The sequence below is a fragment of the Vombatus ursinus genome, unplaced genomic scaffold (genome assembly GCF_900497805.2).
Source record: "Vombatus ursinus unplaced genomic scaffold, bare-nosed wombat genome assembly UNPS02014778.1, whole genome shotgun sequence".
In the NCBI taxonomy this organism is placed as follows: domain Eukaryota; kingdom Metazoa; phylum Chordata; class Mammalia; order Diprotodontia; family Vombatidae; genus Vombatus; species Vombatus ursinus.
In genome coordinates, this window is record NW_020954556.1 from 63,078,575 (window position 1) to 63,104,434 (window position 25,860).

The following is a 25,860-nucleotide window of genomic DNA, read 5'->3' on the forward strand; positions in this document are numbered from 1 at the left end:
AGAGGAAACTCTAAGTGAGTGAACTCAGTTTTTTCCCCATGAACTATAAGGTAAGATACTCAGTTGAGAGGGAGGGGAAAAAGGGGTACCATGGGATGCTTGAGGGGGAATGAAAAAGTTTTAATAGCCACTAGGTAGAGTAGTGAATTAATTAGAGGGGTGTGAAAGTATTCCCTTTCTTCAGTGAAGGCCCAGTTAAGAGTATGTAAGATAAATTTGTAATGGATTTAGTCATCATGGTTTCCATGATTTTCTCTTACTCCATACAGGAATAAGTCAATAAAAGCAAAAGTGGTGTTGGGTAAGAGGAATTTAAGGTTTGGTCTTCATGGGCTAAGATCTTCCGTAGGATAAGGGGGCAACAGACTTGAGAGCTGAGAACAGTAGAGAGCTGAACTAGTTCATGAAGGGGTTGAAATGGGGAAGGGAGGAGACTGTATCTATTGCAGGGGTGATGTTCTGGGAAAGAACTAAGGGGCTGAGGGAATGGAGGGTGTAGTGAGCACAAAAAACAAGTTGAGGAGTTTTAAGGCAGAGGGAAAGAATAGAATTATAAAAAATTATGATCTGACAAGGAATTTTTATGAATATGGAAGTAAAATCTTGTGGGTGGTGACAAGATTAAAGGTTTAGCCATCTCTATGTTCAGCTGAGGCAGAGTAGAGGAATAGGTCATGGAAACTAAGTAGATTTAGGAGATGAGAAGTTAGGGTGTTTGAGGAAGAATCAACATGTTTGCTGAAATTCTTTATGAGGATAGCAGTTGAGGTGGAGAAAAAAATTGTAAGCCAAACATTGAATGCATTGAGGAAGAAAAGAGAATGTCCTGGGAGTTGGTAGAAAAAAGCTACCTGAACCTTGATTAGGTGATAAATTTGGATTGAATGAATACCAAAAGAGAAAAAGTTTCTGAGTGATGCGGAAGCAGGAAACTCTTGTAGTAGCAATTGAGAGCAAGGAGTATTCTACTTCAATGGTGTACCCACCATGACCAGTGAGGTGGGAGTATGGGTGAAAGTGCAATCAGTATTTGAAACATATGCAGTGTCATTAGGAGGAAGTCAGGTCTCAGTTAGAGCCAGAAGATGGAGGGAGTGGCATAACAAAATGTTTTAAGATAAAAGCAAGTTTGTTAACTATGGAGAAGGCATTCCAAAAAGCACAGTAGAAGGGGTGAGTAGATCTGGATTTGGGTCTAATGCTGCTATCTAACTCACATATTTTGCTTTCTTTTTTTTCATGTCTTATCTCCTCTTCTCCATTTGATGGCTTAGAAGCTCCCTGCTCTCAAGCAGAGGCCATATCTTACACACCTTCATATCCTCTATAATACAAGACATATACTGTCCTATTCTGATTTCAAAGTCAACATGTCTAAAATTGACTTCCCTCATCATCTTCCCCATCCCCCAATACTGGCACTTCTTCCTAATTTCCTTGTCTTCTTGGTCAATGATATCACCACATCACCATCTTCCCAGTCACACATGCTTGAAATTTCTGAGTTGTCACTGGTTCTCCCCGCTCTCTCTCACCAATCCCACTTCCCAACATCCAACCGGTTGCCTATTCCTTTAAATTCTACCCCCACAACATTCCTTATAGCCTTTCTACCCCCCCCCCCATGACACCATTGTACTTCAGATTACCATTGCCTCTTGCCTGGACTATCATTATAGCTTTTTGATGGTCTTCCTGACTCCAGTTTCTCCTCCTTCCATCTCTCCTTCACATACCCTGCGAGACCCATCACATTTATGCATAGGTCAGTTCAAAACCTTCAAGGGCTTCCTATTAACCTCAAAGGACTAGTTACTTTGAGGAAAGTAATCTATAAATTTTAAAGTACTCATGAGAATGGGAATTATTATTGTTCAAAATCTAAAGCTGGTATTCAAAGTCCTCTATAACTTTGTACCTTCTGACTTTTCGGTCTTATCTCACCTGGGCTCACTGCCTTGTATTCTCTGCTCCAATCAGATTGGACTACTAGACACTGTTACCCGTTCTTGCTCTGCTCTTCCCCTGTCTCAACTGTCCCCCTTGCCTGGAATCCCCATTCCTGTCCCCTTCCACCTATTAACCTCACACCTGTTCTTCCAAACCAGCTCAGGTGCTACCACAGGGGAGAGAATTCAAGGCTCCCAGAAATTTTGTCTGATCCTCACAGATAGAAGCGACATCTCCTTTCTCATTTCTCTGACTGTTCTGTTTCTGTTTCTCTGCACTGGGAGAACTGAAGATACAGCATAAGAGGACAGGGAGATAAAAACTAGGAAAGTTTATTTAGTCTGGAGAAGAGAAGATGTGCAGGGGCACATGATAGCTGCCTTCAAATATCTGAAGGTAGCCATAATGCATAACAGAGATTAGCCTGGTTTGGTTTGGTTTGGCCTTAGTGGAAAGAATAGCAGCTATGAATGGAAGTTACAGAAACAGATTCTGATTCCAGAATCTATCCAGAACTGTCCAGGACTCTATGCACTGTGCTGGTGTCACAGTAGATAGAAAGCTGGGTCTGAGGTCAGGAAGACCCAAGTTCAAATCCCTTTTCAATCACTTACTAGCTGTGTTACCTTGGGAAAGTTACTTCATCTCTTTTTATCTCAGTTTCCTGAACTGTAAAATGGGGATAAAACGAGCACCCACCTCCCAGGGTTGGTATGAGGATTAAATGAAATTTCTGTAAAGCATAACACTATGTACTATGTAGCATAGCACTAGTACATTGTAGGTGCTATATGAATGTCAGCTATCATTATCATTATCATCATTATCACTATGATTATCATCATTGGACTAGGTAGCTTGCATGGATAGTGAGCACCTCACCATTAGAAGTTTTTAAGCAGAACTTAAAGGGCCACTTGTTTGACATGTCACAAATAGGGTGGATATGCAGATACAGATTAGTCTAGATGACATCAAAAGTACTTCCCAAATCTGAGATCTGTGATTATTGTAACTTATTTATTTATTCATTAAACAAGCACTTCAAGTGCCTACTACATGATAGGTGCTATGGTAGGTACCTGGAGTACAAAGACATTATTGAGCTTAATAAAAGCTTGTTAGGTGAGTGACAAAACAATAGTGTCTGTCCTCAGGGAGCTTACATTCAATCATAACTCTATAATTTATGTTCTATTTCTATTTTCTGTTTGTCCTTTGTTTTTGAAAAGGACCATGACATCAGGGAGGTGATGCCATGACATGCAAGTGAACTGGATTTAAGTGAGGGAGGGCTGTGCAAAGTCATCAGCCACACTTTCTCCTCCAGAGTCATCTAGGTCCAGTGACCAGGTATGGATCAGAACAAGTGGACATGGCCCAGAATGCAGTGGGGAACTTGGCCTTTTCAAGCTTCCATTTTCATACTAGAATATGTGAATATTAGAATATTTTAGACCTTCAGTTTTCATACTAGAATAGTTACTTCTGTGTTGTTGTATTTATAAGATCTGTAAAGGCAGAGTTGAGGTCTAGTTTATTTTCATACCCCCCCAGATTGCCTACCACAGGGCTCCACACATACAATATGTGCTTAATGTTTGATGAATGAAGAAGGGGTAAGGTTTAAAGAGGTTAACAAAGTTCTAGGACATATTGATACAAATCAAATTGTCCTGAGAAATATTTTCTTCTAAAATGAACAAGACTCGATTCAAATGCAGGGTTTGTTACCTCTTTTCATAGGTAGAGGGCAAAAATTTGTGTTACAGGCTCTGACTGCTGATGGCTTTTGATGAACTAGACAATTAGCTGTAGGCCGACCTTGCTGGAGACACTGCACTGTTCGGGTCTGTAGGCCACCTCCACATGTCACTGTGCACTGCAGGAGGGAAAAAACACAGAGTCAGAAGAAGTTAAATGATGGTCTCTTGGATGATTAGCAGGAGGAGAATGATAAGGAAAAGGAGACGAAGAAGAGGAAGAAGGAAGAGGAGGAAGAAGAAGAGAAGGAGGAAGAAGAGGAGGAGGAGAAAGAAGAGAAGGTGGAAGAAGAGGAGGAGAAGCAGAGGGAAAAGTAGAAGAAATTTCTGGAATGCTGAAAACATCAAAGCTGAAAAGGCCCACAGAAGATAAAATGTTAGAGCTGAAAGGGCACTGCCATGAGCCATCATGCTGGTAGAAACAGGGAGACTTGAGTTAACTTCCCAAACTCCTTCAACACTAGCCAGGACTGTTGCAGGCAAAGAAGTTATGATGCAAACTCAGGGCAGTTTGAATTAACTTTGTCCTCAGATGAGTCGATTTGGGACCTAGCTGTGTTGGCCCTTTGGGCAAGTAGGATATAAAGGCTCTAAGATTCTGGCAACAAGCTCTGGAGACACCAGAGAATTTCCTTGTTCATTGCTCTTAACCTCCTAGTCAGGGCTTTTATCTGCTTTTATCTTCTTGTGACCTGTTTTATAATTGCCCAGGAAACCACTTTTACCTGAGGGCAGTTGAATTTGTTTTTATTAAATGGATTGTTTATTTAAGTCCTCAGGCTCTGAGCTCTCCATCATTTGAGACATTAAACCACGAGCAGGACAGGTCCTTAGAATATGGAGTGTCAGAAATGGTAGGACCTTTAGAACTGAAAGGAGAGCTCTTTAAAACATAAACTGTTAGAGTTTTAAGGGCTTTTGGAATAGAAGTTTATAATCTATAATATAAATGGGTAGGACCATAGGGATCATCCGGTTCAACTCCTTCATTTTATAGAGAAACTGGGGTGTTGAAAGGGGAAGTTGCTTGCCTAATGTCAAGTCTTGCTTATTTTTTGTACACCCCAGAATGACCTACTACATTGCTTTTCCCATCATATCATTAGGCTATAATCCTCCTCAAAAGATGGTCTCTTGGAGGACTAAGATATGAAGAGGAAGGAGAAGAAGAAGGAGAAGGAGGATAAACAAGGATGTATTTATATGACAAGTTCTATAATGGCTATGCATACTCTTGTTCCAAATACAGAATATTTTTCAAAGACTTCTGATCAATTCCATAAGCAGCATAGCATAACAAAAAGAACACTGGATTTGGATTCAGAAAACCTGGATTAAAATCCTAGTCCTGTTCCTTATCAATTATGTGACCCCAGGCAAGTCATTTTTCCCTCAGTTGCAATTTCTCCATCAGAAAGATGAGGTTGTTGGACTAGAGAGCTTCTGTCTATTCTAACCCTAAATAAAAGGATTAAATTTTGAATGTTGTGGCCAAATACATCGTGTCTGCTGTCTAGAGGGATATAACTTATAGATGCTAAGCAGCACCAAAGCTGTTTTCAGGAATGCAGAGACAACTGCAGGCACAACTAGTAATTAATCACATGGGATTAAAAAATTCCAGGTAATCCTTGCACATGCAACAGCCTGACTCCTCACTGAGAAAAAAGCAGGGGTGCCCTGAAGCTGAGTAGGTGATGAGGTGCCCAGACCAGGAGCTATCATTTTCAACCACAGCAGCTCCTTCTACCAAGAGCCACAGGCATCCCTGTGAAGGCCCTCCTCAAACATCTATGGCTGGAGGCCTCAGTGGCCAATTTGAGGCCTTACTTTATGCCTGGACAACAGGAGGCAGCTCTAAGTCTGTCCTCTCTTCATTCCAATGCAGGGGGTTAAACCAGGTGTTCTCTAAGACCCTTTGCAGCTCTGCCCTTCTTTTGTTCTAGGAAACCATTAGCCCTGGCCTGGGAATCAAGAAAACTGGTGCTGAAGGCTGGATTTGCTACTCACCACCTGTGTGACCATGAGCAAGTCAATTTCACTATCTAGGCCTCAGGGTCCTCATTTATAAAATAAGGCAGACGGGTTAGAGTAGGGGTCCTTAGTTCTTTTTGTACCGTGGACTGCGTTGGCAGTCTGATGAAGTCTATGGGCCCCTTCTCAGAAGAATGTTTTTAAGGATTGAAAGAAATGTTAAAGGCTAGTGAAAATAAGGATGTATTTTTCCCCATCCAAGTTTACAGATCACCTGAAACTATCCATAGACTACTCATGGGTTAAGAACCCCTGGATTAGATGATCTCTAAGAGCCCTTCTAATGGTGTATGAGAACCTCATCACAGCTCTACTTGGTGTGCTTTGCACACTATAGACCCCTAATAAATGTTTGTTATATTGAATTGAATAGCTCTTTCTGATATAGGCCTCTCCCAGCTGTCCTCAACCCGGCTGTATAGCCTTCCCCATCAAGCTGCTCTGTGGTCAGTGTGACCATTTCTGAGAGAGGAATTCTAATCATTCTGAGATAGAAGGAAGGAATCCTTTGACAAGCTTCTAATAGTCCTTTGCTATAAGCTGAAGGGACAGTTTAAATGAGACAGCCTGAAGAGGCGAAAAAATCTCTAGATTGGCAGTTAGGAGAAGAGGCTTTGAGTTTTAGCTCTGTCATTAATTTACAATATTACCTATGAGTCTCATCCCCTCTCTGGGCCTCATCCATAAAATGGGAATAGCAATGCTTATTGATTCAAAGCTGGGATTCAGTCCTATATCTATCTTTTAACATAAAATTCCTTACCCTTCCTTTTCCACCATGATGCCCCTCCAACCAGCATATATACAAGTATAATGTACTATTAGACATGGAAAAAGGTGAACTACCTGTTGCCAAGGGGAAGAATACCATTGGGCTCCCAGTGTGGGCCTCAGGGCCACAGGGCAAGCTCCTTGGTGGCAGGCCTCCTCCAGGTCTACCTCTGGTTTCTTGATGTGACGACATCTGCGCTCTGGGAAAGTCATCAGTTTTCCAGGCAGGCCTTTCTCACTGCACTGGACCATCCTCTTCTTTATGCCTGGACCACAGGATGCTGAGCACTAGAGGACAAGAGTAGCTGGTGAGAAAATGACACTCCTGCTCAATGTTCCTGATTTTCACAATGAATTGGGATGATTTGGTTTCACCAGGTGTTTGTAAAACTCAAAGATGGAAGATTTAAAGAACATTCTGCATGAAGCCTTTCCAGATTCCACTTCCCCCCCACCAACTGCTAGTGTCCTGCCCTCCAAACTACCTTGCATTTATCTAATCACATTGTATATATTGATCTTTGTGTACATTACATGTATGTTGTATACACTTATTTTTACATAAAATGAATGAACCATAGAAGATGGAATGTCTCTCTGAGCTAGATAGCATCTTAGAAAAAAAGGTAAGCCAACCTCATCATTTTTCAGATGAGGAAACAGGTTTTAAGAAAGGAGGTAACTTGTTCAGAGTCAAATGTCATTAGTTAAGTAGCATATCTGGGGCTAAAACCCAGGTCTCCTAGATCCCAGCCCAGTTTCCTTCTCACTTTAACTTTACTCTGTGACATGAGGTGCAGCAGAATATATAAGCAGATATTGTAACAGCAAATGTAGCATTAGCATGACCCCGATCACTGTTAGATAAGACAGAACAGCTGCCTGTCACTTACTGGGCCAGGAAAGAAGGGAGTTGGCATGGAGACCTCTAGTCCACGGGATGTTTGTAAGCCTTCCCTGGAAATCAAAAGCAAGCCCAAGATCCTACCTCACTCCAAGAGGAAACCACCCACTGAAGCCGGTCATTCCTGGGGCAGCGGCCTAACACACAGCCCTCATGGGCTTCTGGCTTTGGGGATGAGTCACACATGTTGTCTGGGAGGACGTCACCTCTGGCAGGGCTTTGACAATAGATTTCCCGCTTCTTCACCCCTCGCCCACAGGTCTTGGAACACTTGGGAGACAGAAATGCACATTGGACTGAGGCTCTAGTGTGGATATCACAATATATGTGCCCCCCCAAATCCCAAGTAAATTAGGAAGCCCACCCTCAACATAAGTCTCTTAATCAACAAATTAATGCTTCTAACAGAATCATTGGGGGGGAAATGTAACTCATTTTCTCGTGACTGCGATTTAATATCAACATTTCCAAGGATTTGTGATCTCAAGACAATAGCAGAGCAAGCCCTAGAATCTAGCTCTTCTGTCTCTCAGTCCAGAGCTTTGGCCTTTATATCATACAGTCACTAGATTCAGTGTCCATGGGAAATGGCTGGGAAACATTTCTGAGACCTTGTGATTTTTAAAAAAAATTGACCATTTTGAGACTAAAACAGGGATATCCTTAACGAGTCTACATCATCTGACATCAGTGAGTGTGGATAAGACAGCATGGGGAGGATTTCCCAGCCCACTCTGAGAGCTCCTGCAGCTTCGTCTCCTGGCCTTCCCCCATGGGAATGAGAAGAATTCAAATCAAGGGATCCCTCAGGGCAGGGACAATCCATGTTGGTATTTGCTTGCTGGCAAGAGGCCAACAGAAAGTCTTTCTGATCTGAGGTCTTCTTTCCTGAAGCACAAACCATAGTCCTGTCAGTGAATGGAGCCTTGACTAAGGAGTTAGGACACTTAGTCTCTAGAACTGACTCTGCCATTTATCAGCTATGTGACCTTGGCTAAGTCACTTGCCTGCTTTGAGGTCTCAGCATCCTCCTCTATAAAGTCAGATCTATGGACTAAATGATATCTAAGGTCCTTCCCAGTTCTTTATAATCTATATTCTGTCATTGTTTTGTAATTTATGAATGGCACTTCTACAGCTCATAAGTGGTAAAGTGTTTAAAGCACTTGCCATCCATCATAGCATGACCCTTCCTTCTCCTGTATCGGTGGCCTTTTCAGGCACCGTCCCCCATGCCTAGATCCCTCGTCATCTCTTCCTCCTACCTCTCCCAACTTCATTTAAGACTCAACTCAAATCCCGCCTTCTGTAAGAGATCTTTCCAGTCACTTCATCTCCCTCCTCACCCACAACTAGAGCCTTCTCTCTGGGACTCTGAGATTATCTTTCATTGACACTGTATGTACCTTTTTATGCACAATTTTTTGCATGTCTCTTTCCCCTTTAGAATGTGAGTCACTTGAAAGTAAGGGTTTCCTTTGCTTTTTGTTGTATCCCCAGCCCTTGGCACAGTGCTTGGCACATAGTAAGCTCTTAATAAATGCTTGTAGATTGGATTTGACTATGCTCTATTTCTTAAGGTTTCTTCCTACTCTGATAGTCTATGAGCTCTAAAAAGCCAGGAAGGAATAGGTCGATAACAATTCTCTGATTTCTGGAACTTTCCAAAGAATGCCTTTATTTCCAATACCATAACCTGATGCTGCATCGAAACACAGCGTGTATGTAGTTCAATTTTATTGAAATATTCACAGGCCTCTATAGAGTTTGGCTTAAATGCCAACCGTCATGTAGCAGAATTGGCCCACTTTATACTATATGCCACTGTGGGACCCTAGATACGTCTGATGTGACCTGGTACAATAAAAGGTGTCTTGGACTGTTAGGCAATCTGGGTTCTTGTTCATGGCCCTGTCACTGATACACCGTCTGACCTCAAGCAAGCCTCTTACCTTCTCTGGGCCTCAGCTTCTCCTGTGTGAAGGGGGTAGGACTAAGGATTCATTGTGGTACAGGAGAAAGAACGCTGGCTCTGGAGACAGCAGACATGGGTTCAAATCTTGCCTCTCATACTTATTACCTGTGTGTCATTGGGGAAGTCACTTAACTTCCCTGGGCCTCTATTTCCCTCACCTCTAAAATGAGAGGGTTGAACTAGATGGTGTGTGAAGTCCCTTTCAGATCTATAATTCTGTGATTAGAAGACCTCCAAGGTCCCTTCCAGCCCAAACAGTATATGCTTTAAGAAGCAGACTCGGGATGTTCCTTCCCTCCTCTCACTGACTGCAGGCAATCAAAGAGGATGGTAGCTACCTGATGTATCTCCTCTTTGAATTGGGGGCTGGGGCATCATCCACACTGGGTTAGTGAGTCCCCTGTTCCTGACCTTTTCCCCCGAGTCCTCAGAAACATCAAAAAAACCCATAAATTGGCTGCTGAGTCCAGACTAGATACCCCCTCCTCCCCCCGACAAGCAGCAACCTGACATACTCCACCCCCCACCTTCCCCAAGGTCATATTCCATGTAACTTCCTGTATAAGCTGAAGGACTCTCACTGTATCATGGAATTTAGCACTATAAAGACCATACAGGCTATCTTGTTCAACTCTTCCATTTTACAGATGAGGAACTTGATCCTCAGAGAGAAGATGCGATTTACTCAAGAGCCAATCATCATTACTGAATAACAGAGCTGAGATCCTAAGCTGATTCTCCCACTCATCCCAAATCCACTTCTCTTTCAATACCATGGTGTCTTGCCACAGAATGTAAGAGCTGGGAGGAATATTAGAACATAGGCTAGCAGAACCAGAAGGGACCCTAAACTCTCCCTTACTCAGAGGAATAAAAGATCCCTAACAGGTGGCCTGCTAGTCAATCAATCAATTTCAGTTTTGTCTTTGCATATAGAGCATAGTTGGTGCTTATTACATAATGATGATGAGGATGATGATGAAGATGATGATGATGATGATGTCAATCAGTCAGTCAACTAGCATTAAGTACCTACTATGTTTCAGGCACCTTGTTAACACTGGAGAAACAAAGAAAGGTCAAAAAAGGTCAAATATCCTTCAACTGTTTATCATATGTACTAATTTTGAACCCTCATCATGCTCCTGATTCTCCTTTGGATATGTCAATTCCTTCCCAAAAAGAAGTACCCAAAGCTAGACACAATTCTTTCTTCCCTGTTTCCTTACGGTTTCCTTCTGGTGGTGGTAGAGAAATATAAGGCAACAAATACTTTATTTCTTACCTGAGACCAGGGCCCAGAGCTCCATTCTGGTGGACAGGCATGGTTATTGCAGACTTGGATCTGGGATGGCGTGCTCACTGGGCATCGAGAATGTACTACAATCTCTTCCTTTTGGAAACTTCTTTTTTGGACACACTGAACAAGCCGGCTTTGCTGGCCTCCCCCACAGGACTGGCTGCAGGAACTCCATTCACCTGGGGCCCAACTTTCAATCAAAAAAAGGCACTTGGGTATTATGAAATGGAATCTATGAGAATTCTAACAAAACTCCCTTAATACAAAAACTTAATTAATTCAACAACTATCTATGACCAGAAAAGGAAGTGATCCAGGCATGCAGCAACAGCAAGTATGAACAAAGTGTTACAATGGCACCCAACAAATATTGCAAGATCCAGGGGAAGCCCACTAAAAGATTGAGTGGATCCTCTATAGCAGTAATTCTTAACTTGTAGTAGGTGAACTTTTTTTGAAAATATACCTCTATTCTGTATACCTGTATATAACATCTTGTCTAATAGAATGTAAATTCCTTGAGGTCAGTGATTGTCTAATTTTTGACTTTGTATGTCAAAGCCTAGCACAGCGTCTGACCTATAGAAAGTGCTTAGCAAATCCTTGCTGGTTGACTGATTGAATCTAGGGACTCCCCCACGACATTCATCAGCCCAGAAAAAGGAAGGAGGAAGGCGGATGTTGGAGGCCATGTTAACAAGAACTGAAGAACACCTGAAGGACAAGGGAGCAAGGGATTGGGGGACCTGGGTTCAAATTCCATCTCTGTCATTTAGGTATGTATGTAACCTTGGACGAGGCACTTGGGCACAGCTATGTCTTTTCAGTATTCCAGATGAATCTCAGAGCTGGAGGGATTGCAGAGGTCATCTGAGACTAACCAGGTATACTCTCAAATATGTAAAGACCCTGGAGGAGGTCTGGCTGATGTTGTGTTGCCACAGTGCACACTGTTCTCAAAATAAACAACTTTTATTACCCTAAAGAACCTCTACTCAAGTCCTCCTCTGTCACCTTGCCATAATTCAGATGTGACCCTGGCTCTCAAAAGCTATGTCAGTGGATCCTCAGTTTCTTCATCTGTAAGATGGGGGGGTTGGACCAGATGATCTTTAAAGTCACTTCAAAATCCATGCGCCTGTGGTTCAAAGGTCAAGTTACAGTCCGAGTTGAATTGTGGGATCAAAACTCAAAAAGGGAAGAAGGTGAGCCCATAGCCATGGTGCTGCATTGGGATGATAATGAGACAAGTCATGGAGAGGATGAAAAATGGACTCAGGAAGCATACTACAGAGAGAGAGATGGCAGGGAGAGTTTAATCAAACTAAGACTGTGAAGGTGTCACAATTATGAAGACTAAGGTGTGGCCACTCCTGTGTATGACTGAGGTAGAGAGATGAGTTCATCAAGGGTAAGAGAGAGACAGAGAGACACAGAGACACAGAGAGAGAGAGAGAGAGAGAGAGAGAGAGAGAGAGAGGAGCAGCAGGAGTGGGGAGGGGAAGTTGAGCCCTGAAGGAAGATTAGGATGGAAAGAGTGGAAACAGTGCTAGACCTGGAGTCAGAAGACCTGGGATTGAATGTGTGACCTTAGATAGGTCACTTCAGTTTCTTCCTCTATAAAATTCGGGGTTTGGACTTGTTGCTCTTTGAAAAAAAACAAAGCAACAAAAACCCAACCTTATGAAGTCACCCAGCTACAGGAATTTTTAAATGACAGTACATTACAGACCATGAAACCCAAACTGCAAATTACACAGTAGTAGGACACTCAGACTCCCCAGACACAGACAAGACCTAGAGGTGGTACTTGGCTCAAGGGATAGGATGACATGCCTCTTTCAGCAGTTTTTCTGAACTGCCCTTAACCACACTATTGTTGGAGAACTCAGTGGGATTAATCTTTCTGGCCAAGCCTCTGCTTTTCTATGCAATTTTCTCAGCCAGTTGTATTTTGATGAAATTGACAAAGATTCTTGCAAGGCAGTGCTGTGTCCTTCAGTGCTCCAAATGGATCTCAGAGCTCAGGAGGAACTGTGAAGATCTCTTCAGTCTAACCTAAACCTGGGCAGGAAATCCCTCACCTATGCAAGTAGCTTATAAGATTTTGAGTTGACATTGGTATTCTCATGGTGCATGGTGTTCTTTCCAATGTTATTACATTCTGAGGAAGAATCTCTGCTCAAGTCCTCATGGTATGGAGGTGACCATGGGTTCTCCAAAGACTGTATTAGTATATCATGAACTCTGCCGGGATTGCCTTAGCACACTGGAAGTGCTTCAGAGCACCAGCCTGGCAACTAGTGAAACAGGCAGAGGATCGTCACCAGAGGGTTGGCCACCAGGGAATGAAATGTTTTGGCCATAGCAACTCATGAAACCATTTGCCAAGTTATGAAGGGACTGCAGTTTACACCAGTGGTGGGGTAAGGGAATATCCACACTGATGAAATGGATTCAGTAGTGTCCTGAACTGGCTTGTATAGGCTTGGAGAGCTGACTGCTAAATATTCAGTATAAGCATTTACACCTCAAAAATCAAAAGACACTACAAACCAAGGTTTAATTTATTGTTTGTTAATTGTCTAGAGATTTCTAGATGTAAGAAAGTGATGGAGAAATGTTAATGAGGTTAGGTCAAGTGTATAGTTCTTTCTTTTTTTCTTTCTTCCTTTCTCCTCCTTCCCTCCTTTTTTCCTTCCTTCTTTCCTTCCTTCCTTTCTCTCTCTCTTTCTCTCTCTTTCTTTCTTTCTTCCTTTCCATAGCTAGTTGGTAAACACTCTTTCATGGATCTTGAAAATTTCAAAGTAAGAATCCAAAGGTTCTTCATTGATTTGGATCTTGAACATTTAGCAATTCCATATTCCCAACTTCCCTATCTCAGGTCAGTTTTCCCCTGGGCACAGAGGAGAAAAGAGGTAGACAGGCTTAGGGGAAAGAAGTGATGGGTTTCGAATCAGGAGACCTGGGCTCAGATTCCTTTGCTGATAGCTACTTCCTCTCTCTGAGCTTTAGTTTCCTAATTTTTAAGATGGAGGACAAAAAATTGTTTTATTACTCACCTCAAAAGGATATGAGAGGGGGCAGCTAGGTGGCACAGTGGATAGAGCACCGGCTCTGGATTCAGGAGGACCTGAGTTCAAATCCAGCCTCAGACACATAACACTTACTAGCCGTGTGACCTTGGGCAAGTCACTTAACCCCATTGCCTAGCCCCCCAAAAAAATCCCACAAAAAAGGATTTGAGGCAGCTGGTGGCACACTGGATAGGCCTGGAGTCAGGTAGACCTGAGTTCAAATATGGCCTCAGAACATTTACTAGTTGTATGATCCTGGGCATATCATTCAACCTCTGTCTGCCTCAGTTTCCTCAACTGTAAGCTAGGGATAACAACACCTACTTCTTAGGATTATTGTGAGGATCAAATGAGATAATGTCTGTGAAGTGCTTAGCACAGTGCCTGGTACACAGTAGGTGTACAATTTCCCTCCCTTCCAAGCCCAGCACTTTTTTCACTCTGCTATAGTCTTTTTGGACCAGATTTGTGATGTCATTACTATTGGGAGCTTCCTGTGAGGGACTTCCTCTTCCCAAGTAGATTGTCACCTTCTCTACAACTTATGGTCCTAAAGAGTTTCCATGGGGCCCTGAAAGGTTGAGTGATTTGCCCAGAGAAATGTAACCAGTGTGTGGATGAGATGGGACTGGAATCCAGGTTTTCCTGAGACTGAAGGCAGCTCTCTAACCACTACTACATTCAGCTTCTCACAATACTCTATCTGTACATACTATATTATCTATACACACTGCATTATATAGGGTGTCCCGAATTAGTGCAGATACAAGTTATAAAGGTTTAAACTCTCATTAATGGCACCTCTCCAGTTTCCGGTTCTTTGCTACCTTAAAAAGAATTTCTATATCGAACATAGGGCTCATTTTTCCTTTTTCTTTGATCTCTTTGGGACATAAACTCATACCCATGAATTTTAAGAGGGAGAGCTTTCACACATTGGGTAGAACCTCCATGGAAAATTCATGGGAGGATCTTGATGAGAATCACCAAGTATAAGAATACATGGACGGGTTGGGATCCACACTGTAGGAAGGAAGAAGTACATTGATGAGATCACAGATTCATTGAGTTACTGAAATATTTTTGCAAAATATCCGTAGTTGGAGAAGCCCAGGGTATGTCTGTCCAGAAAATAAAATAAAAAGGTAATTCACCACTTACCTCTGAAGAAGTAAAAGTTTATCGTTTTGGGGTAGAGTAATTTATCTGTAAGCACCAACGCTATTTGTGGTTCTGAACTACATACTAACTTATTTCATTGGCTTCCATCCTCTCATTTGCAGAAATAGAACACATCTAGCCCTAAAATCCTGGAGCTGACTGTTTTATTTAAGAATGTTTTGGTTCTTGTTCTATGAGTATGAGTTGAAGAGTACCCAATGCCACATTTTTTGAGGTACTTTGCCTCAAAAACCTTTGTGAGAAATCTCTTTCATCCCTGTCTAAAGACAGCTCATAGAAATTAAGCTGGAAGAGCCCTGAGAATATAACATATCATAACATGGCATCTAAGGTAGAAGCATATGGAAGGAGCAATATTCCAACCCCTCCTCTCTGTGCAAGTTAGGCTCATTTTTCCTTAAAAGGAAACAATCTTAAAGACTCAGATTGTTGACATCACCTCCTTATCATCTGAATAAAAAGCAGCCATGGGAAGCACCATGGGTGCAATAAAGCTTGGTTGATGGAACACAATGGGCAATTTGAGCATTACTCAAATGAATCAACTTAAGGTTTCCTTAATACATATCCTTGTTAAATAGCCTCCTCCTTCTAGGGTCAAGTAGGTTTTTTTTATTAACTGTGGAATAACCTGTGAGTGTCTTATTCTATTCTGGTATCAAACCTAAACTAGCAAGGGACTGATCTGAGTCAGGACCAGCCCAGAATAGGCCCTTAGAGATGATCTAGATGATGATCTGAGGATGGAAGGGATTTGTCCAAGATCACACAGAAAATCACTGGCAAACTTGGGTTGGAATCCAGATCCTGACTCCAGATCCAGTGCTCTTTCCCTTCCACCATGTAAGAGTGACAGTCCTGGTAACACTTACTATGCAGGGCAGGAAAAGGCATTACACATTTGGGGTTCCGTCACAGGTTTGGTCTTCGTCCTACAGAAAGATGAATTCACTTGCTTCAGATGATCTTGTAAACAAATGGTCTTTACTGTAATGTGACCTAGAGAAATATTGAGAATTAAAAAAAGAAGCATCAACAGTTGTCTAGCATGGGACATAGAATTGGAAGAGAACATTGGGATTATTTTGTTCTAATCCCTCATTTCACGGATGAGGAAAGTGAGGCACAGAGGTGGCTCAGTGGATAGAGTCCTTCCTAGTCAGGAAGATTTGAGTTCAAATCAATCCTCAGACACATACTAGCTGTGTCACCCTAAGCAAATCACTTAACCTCTGATTACCTCCATTTCTTTAACTGCTAAACAGGGATAATAACAGCACCTACCAGGCAGGGCTGTTGTGAGGATCAAATGAGAAAATATTTGTAAAGCACTTAGCACAGTGCTAAGGCCCTATAGCACATAGTAGGCACTATATAAATATTTATTTCCTTTCCCCTCACCCCACAGAAAGGAGGAAGGAATTTATGACTGAGGTTTCACAGGTAGTCAATACCTGCATGTTCCAGCCTTAAATTTATCATAGTTGGTTTTTGGTTTTTTTTTGTTAATGCACTGGCAGCATTTTTTGAAATTGGAAACTCTGAACAAAAATGTAATAGGGAAATACCTCCCATGGGGAAAACTGAAACTAATATAAGACATTTTTCCTCCCAGAGAATATTTTCACATTTGTCATATTTGTCTAGTTTCAATTTTCAGTCTGCAGGCCTGATTTGAAGACTGGTCAAAATTTCCCACTAGGGGAAGGTAATGAAACAAAGCAAATATGTTATGAAATAGATGACTTTGTTGGGGAAAATGGGTTGCCAATCTCTTGAGGTACTAAATAGTGTTCTGAAAATGGAGGCCAACAGTGTAGGAAAACTGCCAATTTTGACTCATACTACGCTCAATTTGACAGAAATGGTCCTCAAATCTAAATCCTATTGATTTCATAGAATCTCAGAGCAGTAGTGGGGCCCCAGGGATCATTTAAACCAACATATGACTCTATAGGAACCCTGTCTATACCACCCTCAACAAGACTTCATACAGATTCCAGAGATGGGGAACTCACTACCCCCAATGCAGCCCATTCTACTTTAATATAGTTCTAATTGTGAGAAAGAGCTTCCTTATATTAATCCAACATCTGATTCTCTGCAACTTCTCCAAATCATTTCCAGTTTTACCTTCTGGAGCCAAGCAAAACAACTATCATGGCTTTTGCCCCTTCCCTTCTCCAATATTCATGCCCTTCATCCATTCTTTTGTGGCTTTGGTGTCAATCCCTTACCCTCATCTAAAATGGCTTCAGTTTAGCAAAGGCATTCTTAAAATAAGGCACCCTGAATACAATACGCCAGCAGCGGTCTTTCCAGGGCAGTTAGCTATGCAACCATCTATACTCAAAGGCTTTCCATCTTGGTAAGACTTGACATAGTTTGTACTCCAGTATCAGAGCCTTTCAAGATCTCAGAGTCACTGCCATACCAAAAAGGGGCAAAAGAGAAGGGCCTAAAATTCCTGAAATTTATATAGACTTTCTATAGCAATAGGGTTCCTACGAAAGACCAGTCTTAACATTGGCTTATTTCACTCTTGCCCAGATGAAGACTGCCAGAAGAATGGGGTTTCAAGAAGACCCAGAGGAAGAATAAGGCAAGTTGCCTACCTCCACCACATGAGACTGAACAGTCCGACTGTACTGTCTTCCAAGTGTAGATGTGTCCTCCCGGCACTGTCTGCGTCGTGCTCTTGACTTTGGGCAGGGTATATTTCCATGACACCCCTGGATTTTTGCCTTGCATCAGAATCTGCACAGGAGTAGGTGAAAGGAGAGAGATGGAGGACAAACATTAAATCTTGGCCTTAAGTCTCCTTCGACATTTTAGAGATGGCCACACAGCCCTGGCAACTTCAAAGGCACTCTGGCACTCTGACAAACAGAGCACAAACTCATGAGATTTAGGTTTCCAAGTTTGAGACTCAGATCTACCATCTCCCAGTGGCTCTTTGAGACACACATGATAAAAATGTGACTTCAATAGAGATGTCATTAAGAAGCATTACATGATATTCCCCAAAAGCTTCACATCCTCATATAATAATAAAGAGAAGACAGTATGATGTCATGGAAAGAGTACTGTATTGAAAGTCAAGTGGTCTGTCTTTGATCTGGGCTTTGCTACTATCTTTTAATTTGGGGCAAATCTCTTCCTTCTCTGAGCCTCAGTTTCCTTTTTTATAACATGAGGGGTTTGGTCCTCTAATCCCAATAGTTCACACTGTCATAGCACTCTAAGATTTACAAAGTGGTTGGGGAAAAGAACTCCAGATAGAAACTTGGGAAAGTGGTTCTAGCTCTAGCTTTGCCATTAACTACTAGCAGTGAAACCTGCATAAAGTGACATCCCCCCTCTGAGTCTCAGTTTCTTCAGATGCAAAATGATGTCATTAGTCTAGAATTGATGACCTTTAAGATCATTTCCAGCTCTTAATACTGTGGCCCTATTTGAGGCAGCTCGTGGTACAGAACATAGAGCACTGGGCCTAGAGTTAAGAAGTCCTGGTTAGCTGTGTGACCCTGGACTAGTCACTTAACCTCTGTTTGCCTCAGTTTCCTCACCTGTAAAATGAAGATAATTATAGCACCTACCTAACAGGGTTGTTTTGAGGATCAAATGGGATATTATTTGTAAAAAAGTACTTAGCACAATGGCTGGCACATAGTAAGTACTACAAAAATGCTTAGTTCCCTCTCTCCCCTTATCTTATTATCCCATTTAATTCTTCCTATTGTACATATGAGTAAAACAAGGCTTACAGGAAGAAAGATTATTGCCCAATGTCACTTGACCATTGAATGGCAGAGCTAAGTTTTTACTCCAGGGCTTTTGACTCTAAGTCTGATCCTTCTACCAGACTAGAAGAAGGTTGTTTACACAGTATGCAGAGTATAAGGTTGCAGTATCCTGCCCACACTCTGCAAGCATTGCCTTGGGTCTTAGCAGAGACTGTTCCTTTAGCAGGTCATAAATAAATATTTGCTTGTTACTCCAATCAATCAATCAAGAAACATTTCTGAAGTGCCTGTTAGGTGCCAGGCACTGGTTAATTAGCTCAATAACTGCAATCCAAGGGTAAGTGTCTGATCAGTAAGCTTTAGAATCCTTAAGTATTAAATAACATATCTTTTCTAATAACCTGTGTCCTGGGGTTGATGGGGAAAAAAATGGTAGGGGATAGAGCAATGGATAAAGCATTGGGTTCCCCTCAGAGACTGAGCCTCAAATAGATGGGAAGACCCAAGGCAAATCTAATTTATGTTGCTTATACAAGGGTATCCTCAACGTCTCTCCTTTTCCTCTTCTAGTACTCCAACACTGTTCAGGTTCAAACCCTGAACAGAACCAACTGTTCTCTCCTTTCAGGAGTTTTTGAAGGGTCAGGAAACTTTTTCAAGGACTGATCACCAGAGTTGAGGATGAATGTGTACCAAGGAGGTAAGGATGGATTTGATTATAAATAGAAATCATAGAACCCCTGAGTTGTTATGGGCCTGAGAGGTCATTGAGTCCTCCTGCCTGATGCGTGAATCATCTCTATGACATTTCTCACAAGAGTTCTCGTCTAGTCTCTACCTGAACAACCCCAACAATGAGAAACTGCTAACTCCTGAGGCAGCCCTTTCAATTATTGCACAACTCTGATTCTTATGGAGCTCTTGCTCATAATTATGTCAAAATCACCTTTCTGCAACTCCCTGGAGGCATTAACTTATACCTCTACCTTCTGGGGCCAAGCAGAGCAAGTCTAATCCCATTTCCCCACAACAGTCCTTTAAATACTCAAATACCACAATCATGACCCCCCCCCAAAAAAACAACCTTCTCTTTTCCAGTTCCTTCAACTGATTCTTGCATGAAATAGCACTAACACCTTCACCATACTGGCTACCCTCTTCTGGGTAATGGTCTAACTTGTCAATGTCCTTATAAAACCAGGGTGCCCAGAGTTGAACACAGTGTACTAGGTGAGATCTAACCAGGCAAAGGAGAGCAGGACTATTATAGATTAATTGAACTCTGAGCTAGAAGGGATCTCACTGAGGATCTTAGCCTGACCCCTTAATTTAAAATATAAGACCTCACCAAAGGTCATGCAATCATTAGGTAACAGAGCTGGCGCTGGAACCAAGGTCCTCTATAAATTTAGGATTCTTCTCACCATTTTTAGCTTCTTCTATGCACTTTCCTTCCTTCCTTTAAAAGTTCTTATCTAAGTCCTACAGCATCTGTCCCCTGTTAAAGATGGTTGTGTGGTACCTGCTTCAAGAATACAGCTCTAAGATCTCCATTGCTCTTTCAGCTACTATAAACACACCTTGAAGTTTCCCATCTCCATATCCTTCTTAATCCGTTGAAATTTTACCTGGTCTCTGAAACTCAATTCAAATGACTCTTCTTCCTGGTGTCTCCCGACCTCATCAGTCCCACACACAATTCTTTGTTTATACCTTACTAATGCACTCACATGGTAGTCAGAAAAACTGATACAAGGACACTCTCAAAGTCTCTCTTAAGAACTTTGGAATTAATTGCATGACATGGGAGACACTGGCACAGGATCACCCAGCATGACATACCCTCATCAGAGAAGGTGCTGTGTTCTACGAGCAAAGCAGAATTGAAGTAGCACAAAAGAAACACAAGATGTGCAGATTTCGAGAATCTACCCTAAATGTTCACGTGGACTATTTGTGCCTGACCTGTGGTAGAGCATTCCAAGCTTGTATTAGTCTGATCAGCCATAGTCAGACACACTGTAACTTGACTCTAATATAGTGATGTCATTTTGGTCCTCTTTAAGAATAAAGGACAACATCCAACCAACTAATGCACTAATCATGTTATAACTCTTTTATATGAAATTTATGTGTTTGTGCCTTATTCTCCTACTACTAGACTGTGAACTCTATGAAGAGATAACTTCTTATTTAAACTTTGTATTCTGCCCAATATAAAGCACAGTGCTTTGTACACAGTAGGTATTCAATAAAGGCTTATTGAGAGTGAGTGTGTACAGGACAGAGAGTACTAGGATTGGAATCCAAGGACTAGGGATCCAATACCAGCACTTTTCTTTACCAGTTGTATGACTTTGAGGAAATCATTTCACGTCATTCAAACTGGGACTTGGTTTTCTCATCTATAAAAGAAAATTGGGCTAAGTGATCTCTAAGTTTCCATCTAGCTTGAGTCTTGTAATCTTATGATGCTCAAGGACATAAGAACAGGAAAGGAAGTGCTGGTCATATAGGTCCCATATTGAGTAAGGTCAATAGATGGCAGTCATTACTAGAAGTTTTCACATCTGATAGAAGTAACAGAAAACATAACCTCAAATGCTATTGGGAAGTGGAGTACGGAGAGAGAAGGACAGGGAGGCGCCCATTGCAGGGAAGAATCACATGTCAGCTAGTGTCTTCCTATTTTCTTTGAATATTCTTGCTAAATAATAGGTGCCAAATGCAATTGTTTCTAGTTTGCCAGAAGAATGAAAGTGATGCCAGTATCTTCTCAATCCTGAACCAAGGGGAAATGCTCCAGTCATCCCATGGGCCACCTGAGTACTATATTCAAAGAATGTTAAAAATAACCAGAGAAAGCCCTCCAGTATGTTGAGTACAGGATCCCAATGTTCTTGGTAGGTTTATGGAAAGACAAAAATAAGAATAGCATAGAATGAGAAAGCCTAGGTAGCTTGTGATCTGGACCCACTGAAGGGAACCCAGCACCAAGGGAGAATAAAGAACCATCAATGAGGATAAAATTAGACAATATTTGTAAAGGATTTTGCAAACCTTAAAGCACTTAAGTAGTGCTAGCTATTATAATTATCATCATCAAAGTAAAGATGGAGTGACAACGTGGTGGAGCAGAAATAGCACTGTCCTTGGCATAAAAAAACCAGCGTTTAGGTCCCAGCTCTGTTATGACTTATGGGATTTGAGAAAAATCACCTCCCATCTCTGGATCTCAGTTTCTTTTTACGTAAAGGGGAGGGGGTTGGGATGGAGTTGTGTTTAATGACCTCTTAAGATCCACTTTACTTCTAAATCTTATGACCCCCAACTTTTTACTATCTCAGAGAAACAGCCCTTTCTCTAATAGCAACGTACCTAGAACACAGCAAGCATTTCAAAAATGCTTTTTCATTCATTCATTCAACAGATGAAGGTATGTTTTCCATGGATGACTCCACTAAAACCCCAAAATACCAGGGCCTCCGTGGTCAGAAATGGAAACCTTTACAATCAGAGCTCTAATGTCTCAGCTAACTATCTTTGACCCTTCTCAGAGCTTTTTTTTTCTTTATTTCTCTTTTTTCCCAGAGCCCATTACTGCAAGTCATGCAGACATCCTAACCAAGCCATCTGTTTGGGTTAAGATAACATTTCATACATTTGAATAAATATTATACTTTCCATATTTAGGATTTTCACCATGTTTTGGTAAATGTTTTAATGCTCTATTAAGTAAAAACAGACACTTCAGAGACTTTATATATAATTGAACATGAATTTCCACAGAAGTATTACATTCACAGCATATTCGTTATGGGAGTTAACATGTCACTTCATTTCCCTTATAAATTGAAGAGGTATGACAAATGCAGCTGTAGACAAGCCCAGGGTGTGCCCCAACCTTTTTCTCCTCCTTTTCCAACCAACTGGGCTGACTTAGAGGGACCACAATCAAGCTGGGGGTGGGGGTGGGGAGGGGAAACCATCCTGAGAAATATTACAGAAACACAGCCCTACCTTCACCTGTCTGATTTGAACCATTCCACCCATTGACAAAGGAAGGGGAATTAAGAAAGCACTGGGGTGACTTGTGAGACACTAGACCCTTAGGGACTCAAGGTTAACATGGAGAAACCAAAACGGTGACAAGATCAACAAAAAAAAAATCTAAAATGGCTTTAGGCTATATTATCAGAAGCACCTGGAGTAGGGAGGCAACAGTCCAATATTCAATCAGTTGCCAAATCTTCTCAGTCCAGCCTCCAAAACATCTATCATACCCATCTTTTTATCTCCACTCACTTCCACCAAGCTAGTTCATCACCTGAGCTATTGTAACATCTTAGCTGGTATCTCTGCCTTCAGTCCCTTCTTACTTTAGTCTGACATTAACACCAGTGGAAGTTTCCCCAAACATGAGTCTGCCATGTGAATTTACTGCTCAAAAATCTTCCGTGGCTCCCTATTGCCTACAGAATAAAATGCAAATTCCTGAGCCTAGCATTTTAATTATTGTCTTACTATCAGGTTCTAATTTACCTTTTATATTATTCCTCTTCATTCCCTCTATATTCTATCTAAAATGTCCTAATAACTATTCTCCAAATTTGTCTTATACTCTCCTATGTCTGTGTTCTCTTTCAGACTCTACTCCATACATGGAATACATTTCCTCCTCATGTACACTTACAGGGATTCTTCCCTTCCTTTAAGTCCTAGCTTAGGTGGCATGGGGCCATCTCCACTCATCTTGATCTATATCTTGCCATTGGACCCAGATGGCTCTGGAGGAGAAAGTGGGGCTGGTGACCTTGCACAGCCCTCTTTCACTTAAATCAATTCACTTGAAAGTCATGGCATAATCTTCCTGATGTCATGGTACTCTTCGAGAACGAAGGACAAACAACAGCTTGGGTGGCACCTCCTCACGAAGCCTCCTCTGATTTCCCCAAGACAATCTCATCCACCTAAAATTGTATTGGGGTAATTTGTTTAGATTGCTTCTTTGTTTCTATTGCACACTCTTTTACTGGGGTACATGCTGTATTCCCTATTACACTATAAGCTATTTGAGGACAGGGAATGTATCATTTTTCATCCAAATCATAAATCATAAAGGCTTACACATCTATTCAATTAGTCTTTCAATAAACATTTATTAAATGCCTGCTTTTTGCAAAGCAGTATGATAGAGCTGGGGAAGATAGTCAGCCTAGAAAACCATGGTCTTTGTGCTATGAAGTAGGCTCTTAAATAAATACTTGTTGAATGCATTGAACTGGAACTCCCAGTCACTCAATGAGGAGTGGAGGAGCCACCAGAAGGGGGCAGTAGAAGATTATCAGTATCAACAGCTATAAGATAGCAGCTCTACAGCCCCTGCCCCCTAAGGATTCATGGGGAGCCCCAGTGTCAAGGAGCCCTCATGGTGGGACCATGACCTTAGTGGATGCTCTGTGAGGGCCCTTGTGCATCTTGGGTTCACTAGGATGTATTTGTGGAGCACCCATCTAATCTTTATTCTTTTAATTAAAACATGTTTTCTACATCCTGTCCTCCAAGTTTCAGTCACTGACTCTGGAATCAGAGGACTTGGATTCAAATCCCCCCCTCTGACTTTTACTACTTAGATCTTTGGCAAGAATAACCTCCCTGGGCCTTAATTGCCTTGGTTTCCTCTTTGGTTACACAAAAGGATTAAATTAAACGTCCTCTGAGGTCCCTTGTAGCACCACTCTATGATTCTCAACTATCTGACAGAGAGATTTCTCCAGGCTTTGTAAATTATGTCTCTCATCTATGGATCAAGCATGGAGAGACTCATCAGCAGAGGGTTAGCCAGACAGGATTTTTTAAGTTGGGAGTCTGTTAAGAGCAGTGATTTGTATAGGTGGAGAGAGGTCCCTTGCAATGAGGAAATCATAGATCTTTGAAGTACTGGCATATTGTAACTCTAAGAACTTGGTCAAATTCCTCCCTCATGCCTTCTTGCACTGTGGCCTCTCAAAGGTTGTTGGGGCAATTTGGCAGGTCATACTGATCTGGGAAAGCTCCCAGTAACCAAAAGGACATCATTTGTAATTTGAGTAACTTCCTAGCTAAGCATTGAGAAAGAGGCTTGTTAATAGAAGGTTGGAACTCACAGTTGGACATCTTTTTAGCAACTTATAAAGACCATCTACTAAGGCATGGAAGTCATAGAGCTGCATTGGCAGAATCTTGAAGTTGCAACATGTAAGCATTATATAAGTATAAGCTTTATCATCATTCTGGGCATCAGCTAGTCTAACCTTAGAGGAGAAAATTGAGACCCATTATTATCACTGAACCAATTAAAAAATTGCCTACTATGTGCAAGGTTCTATGAGCTAGGTATAGGAGATGTGATAAAACTAAAAGTCCTTCCCCCTCGAGGAGCATATATTCTCTTAATTAAAAAAAAAAACCTGAACTGAAATATACATACACATATACAAAAGAGCATTTCTGTACACAGAACGGAAGGAGTTCTTTTTCCAACACTATTAATGAAGTAGTTACCTAACCATCAACTACAATTCAAAAATACTATACCTGGCTGCATTTTTCATGACTGGCATTGGGAAAATAAAGTAGAAAATATCAAAAGAGAATGATATTTAAATGATAGCCACTCATGCTTCTAGAGCACTTTTCATTTTATAAAGTAAACTGTATAAGAGTGCCAAAAGTAACTCTACAACTCCTTGGTCTAATGATTATAGTCTTTTTTTCTCCCTTTTTTTCTTTTTTATTAAATTATTTTGATTTATCCACAATCACTTCCATAAACTTTTGAGTTTTACGTTTTTCTCCCCCTCTCTCCCCACGTCCCTCCCCAACATGGCATGTATTCTGATATAGGCTATACACGTACATCCCGATTAAATATATTTTCACTTTAGTGATGTTGTAAGGAAGAATTAGAACCAATAGAAGGAACTACAAGAAAGAGAAAACAAAACAAAATAGAAGAAAAAAAAGAGTAAATAGTATGCTTCAATCTGCATTCAAACTCCATAGTTCTTTCTATCATGAGACTTTTCCATCATGAGACTTTTGGAGATGTCTTAGATCTTTGCATTGCTGAGAAAGGCTAAGTCTATCAACATTAGTCATCGCACAATGTGGCTGTTA

At 41.4% G+C, this 25,860-nt stretch overlaps 1 protein-coding gene across 1 annotated transcript in view; it reads right to left on the reverse strand.

Annotated features, from left to right (window-relative positions):
- ADAMTS18 (ADAM metallopeptidase with thrombospondin type 1 motif 18) overlaps positions 1 to 25,860 on the reverse strand; it is a 194,918-nt gene that overhangs the window by 1,158 nt on the left and 167,900 nt on the right. The window contains exons 18-23 of the mRNA XM_027865019.1: positions 17,572 to 17,713; positions 15,829 to 15,955; positions 10,683 to 10,887; positions 7,507 to 7,692; positions 6,594 to 6,806; positions 3,685 to 3,832 (exon numbers count right to left, since the gene is read on the reverse strand). Coding sequence (XP_027720820.1) covers positions 3,685 to 3,832; positions 6,594 to 6,806; positions 7,507 to 7,692; positions 10,683 to 10,887; positions 15,829 to 15,955; positions 17,572 to 17,713 — 1,021 coding nt within the window. The remainder of the gene's footprint in view (positions 1 to 3,684; positions 3,833 to 6,593; positions 6,807 to 7,506; positions 7,693 to 10,682; positions 10,888 to 15,828; positions 15,956 to 17,571; positions 17,714 to 25,860) is intronic.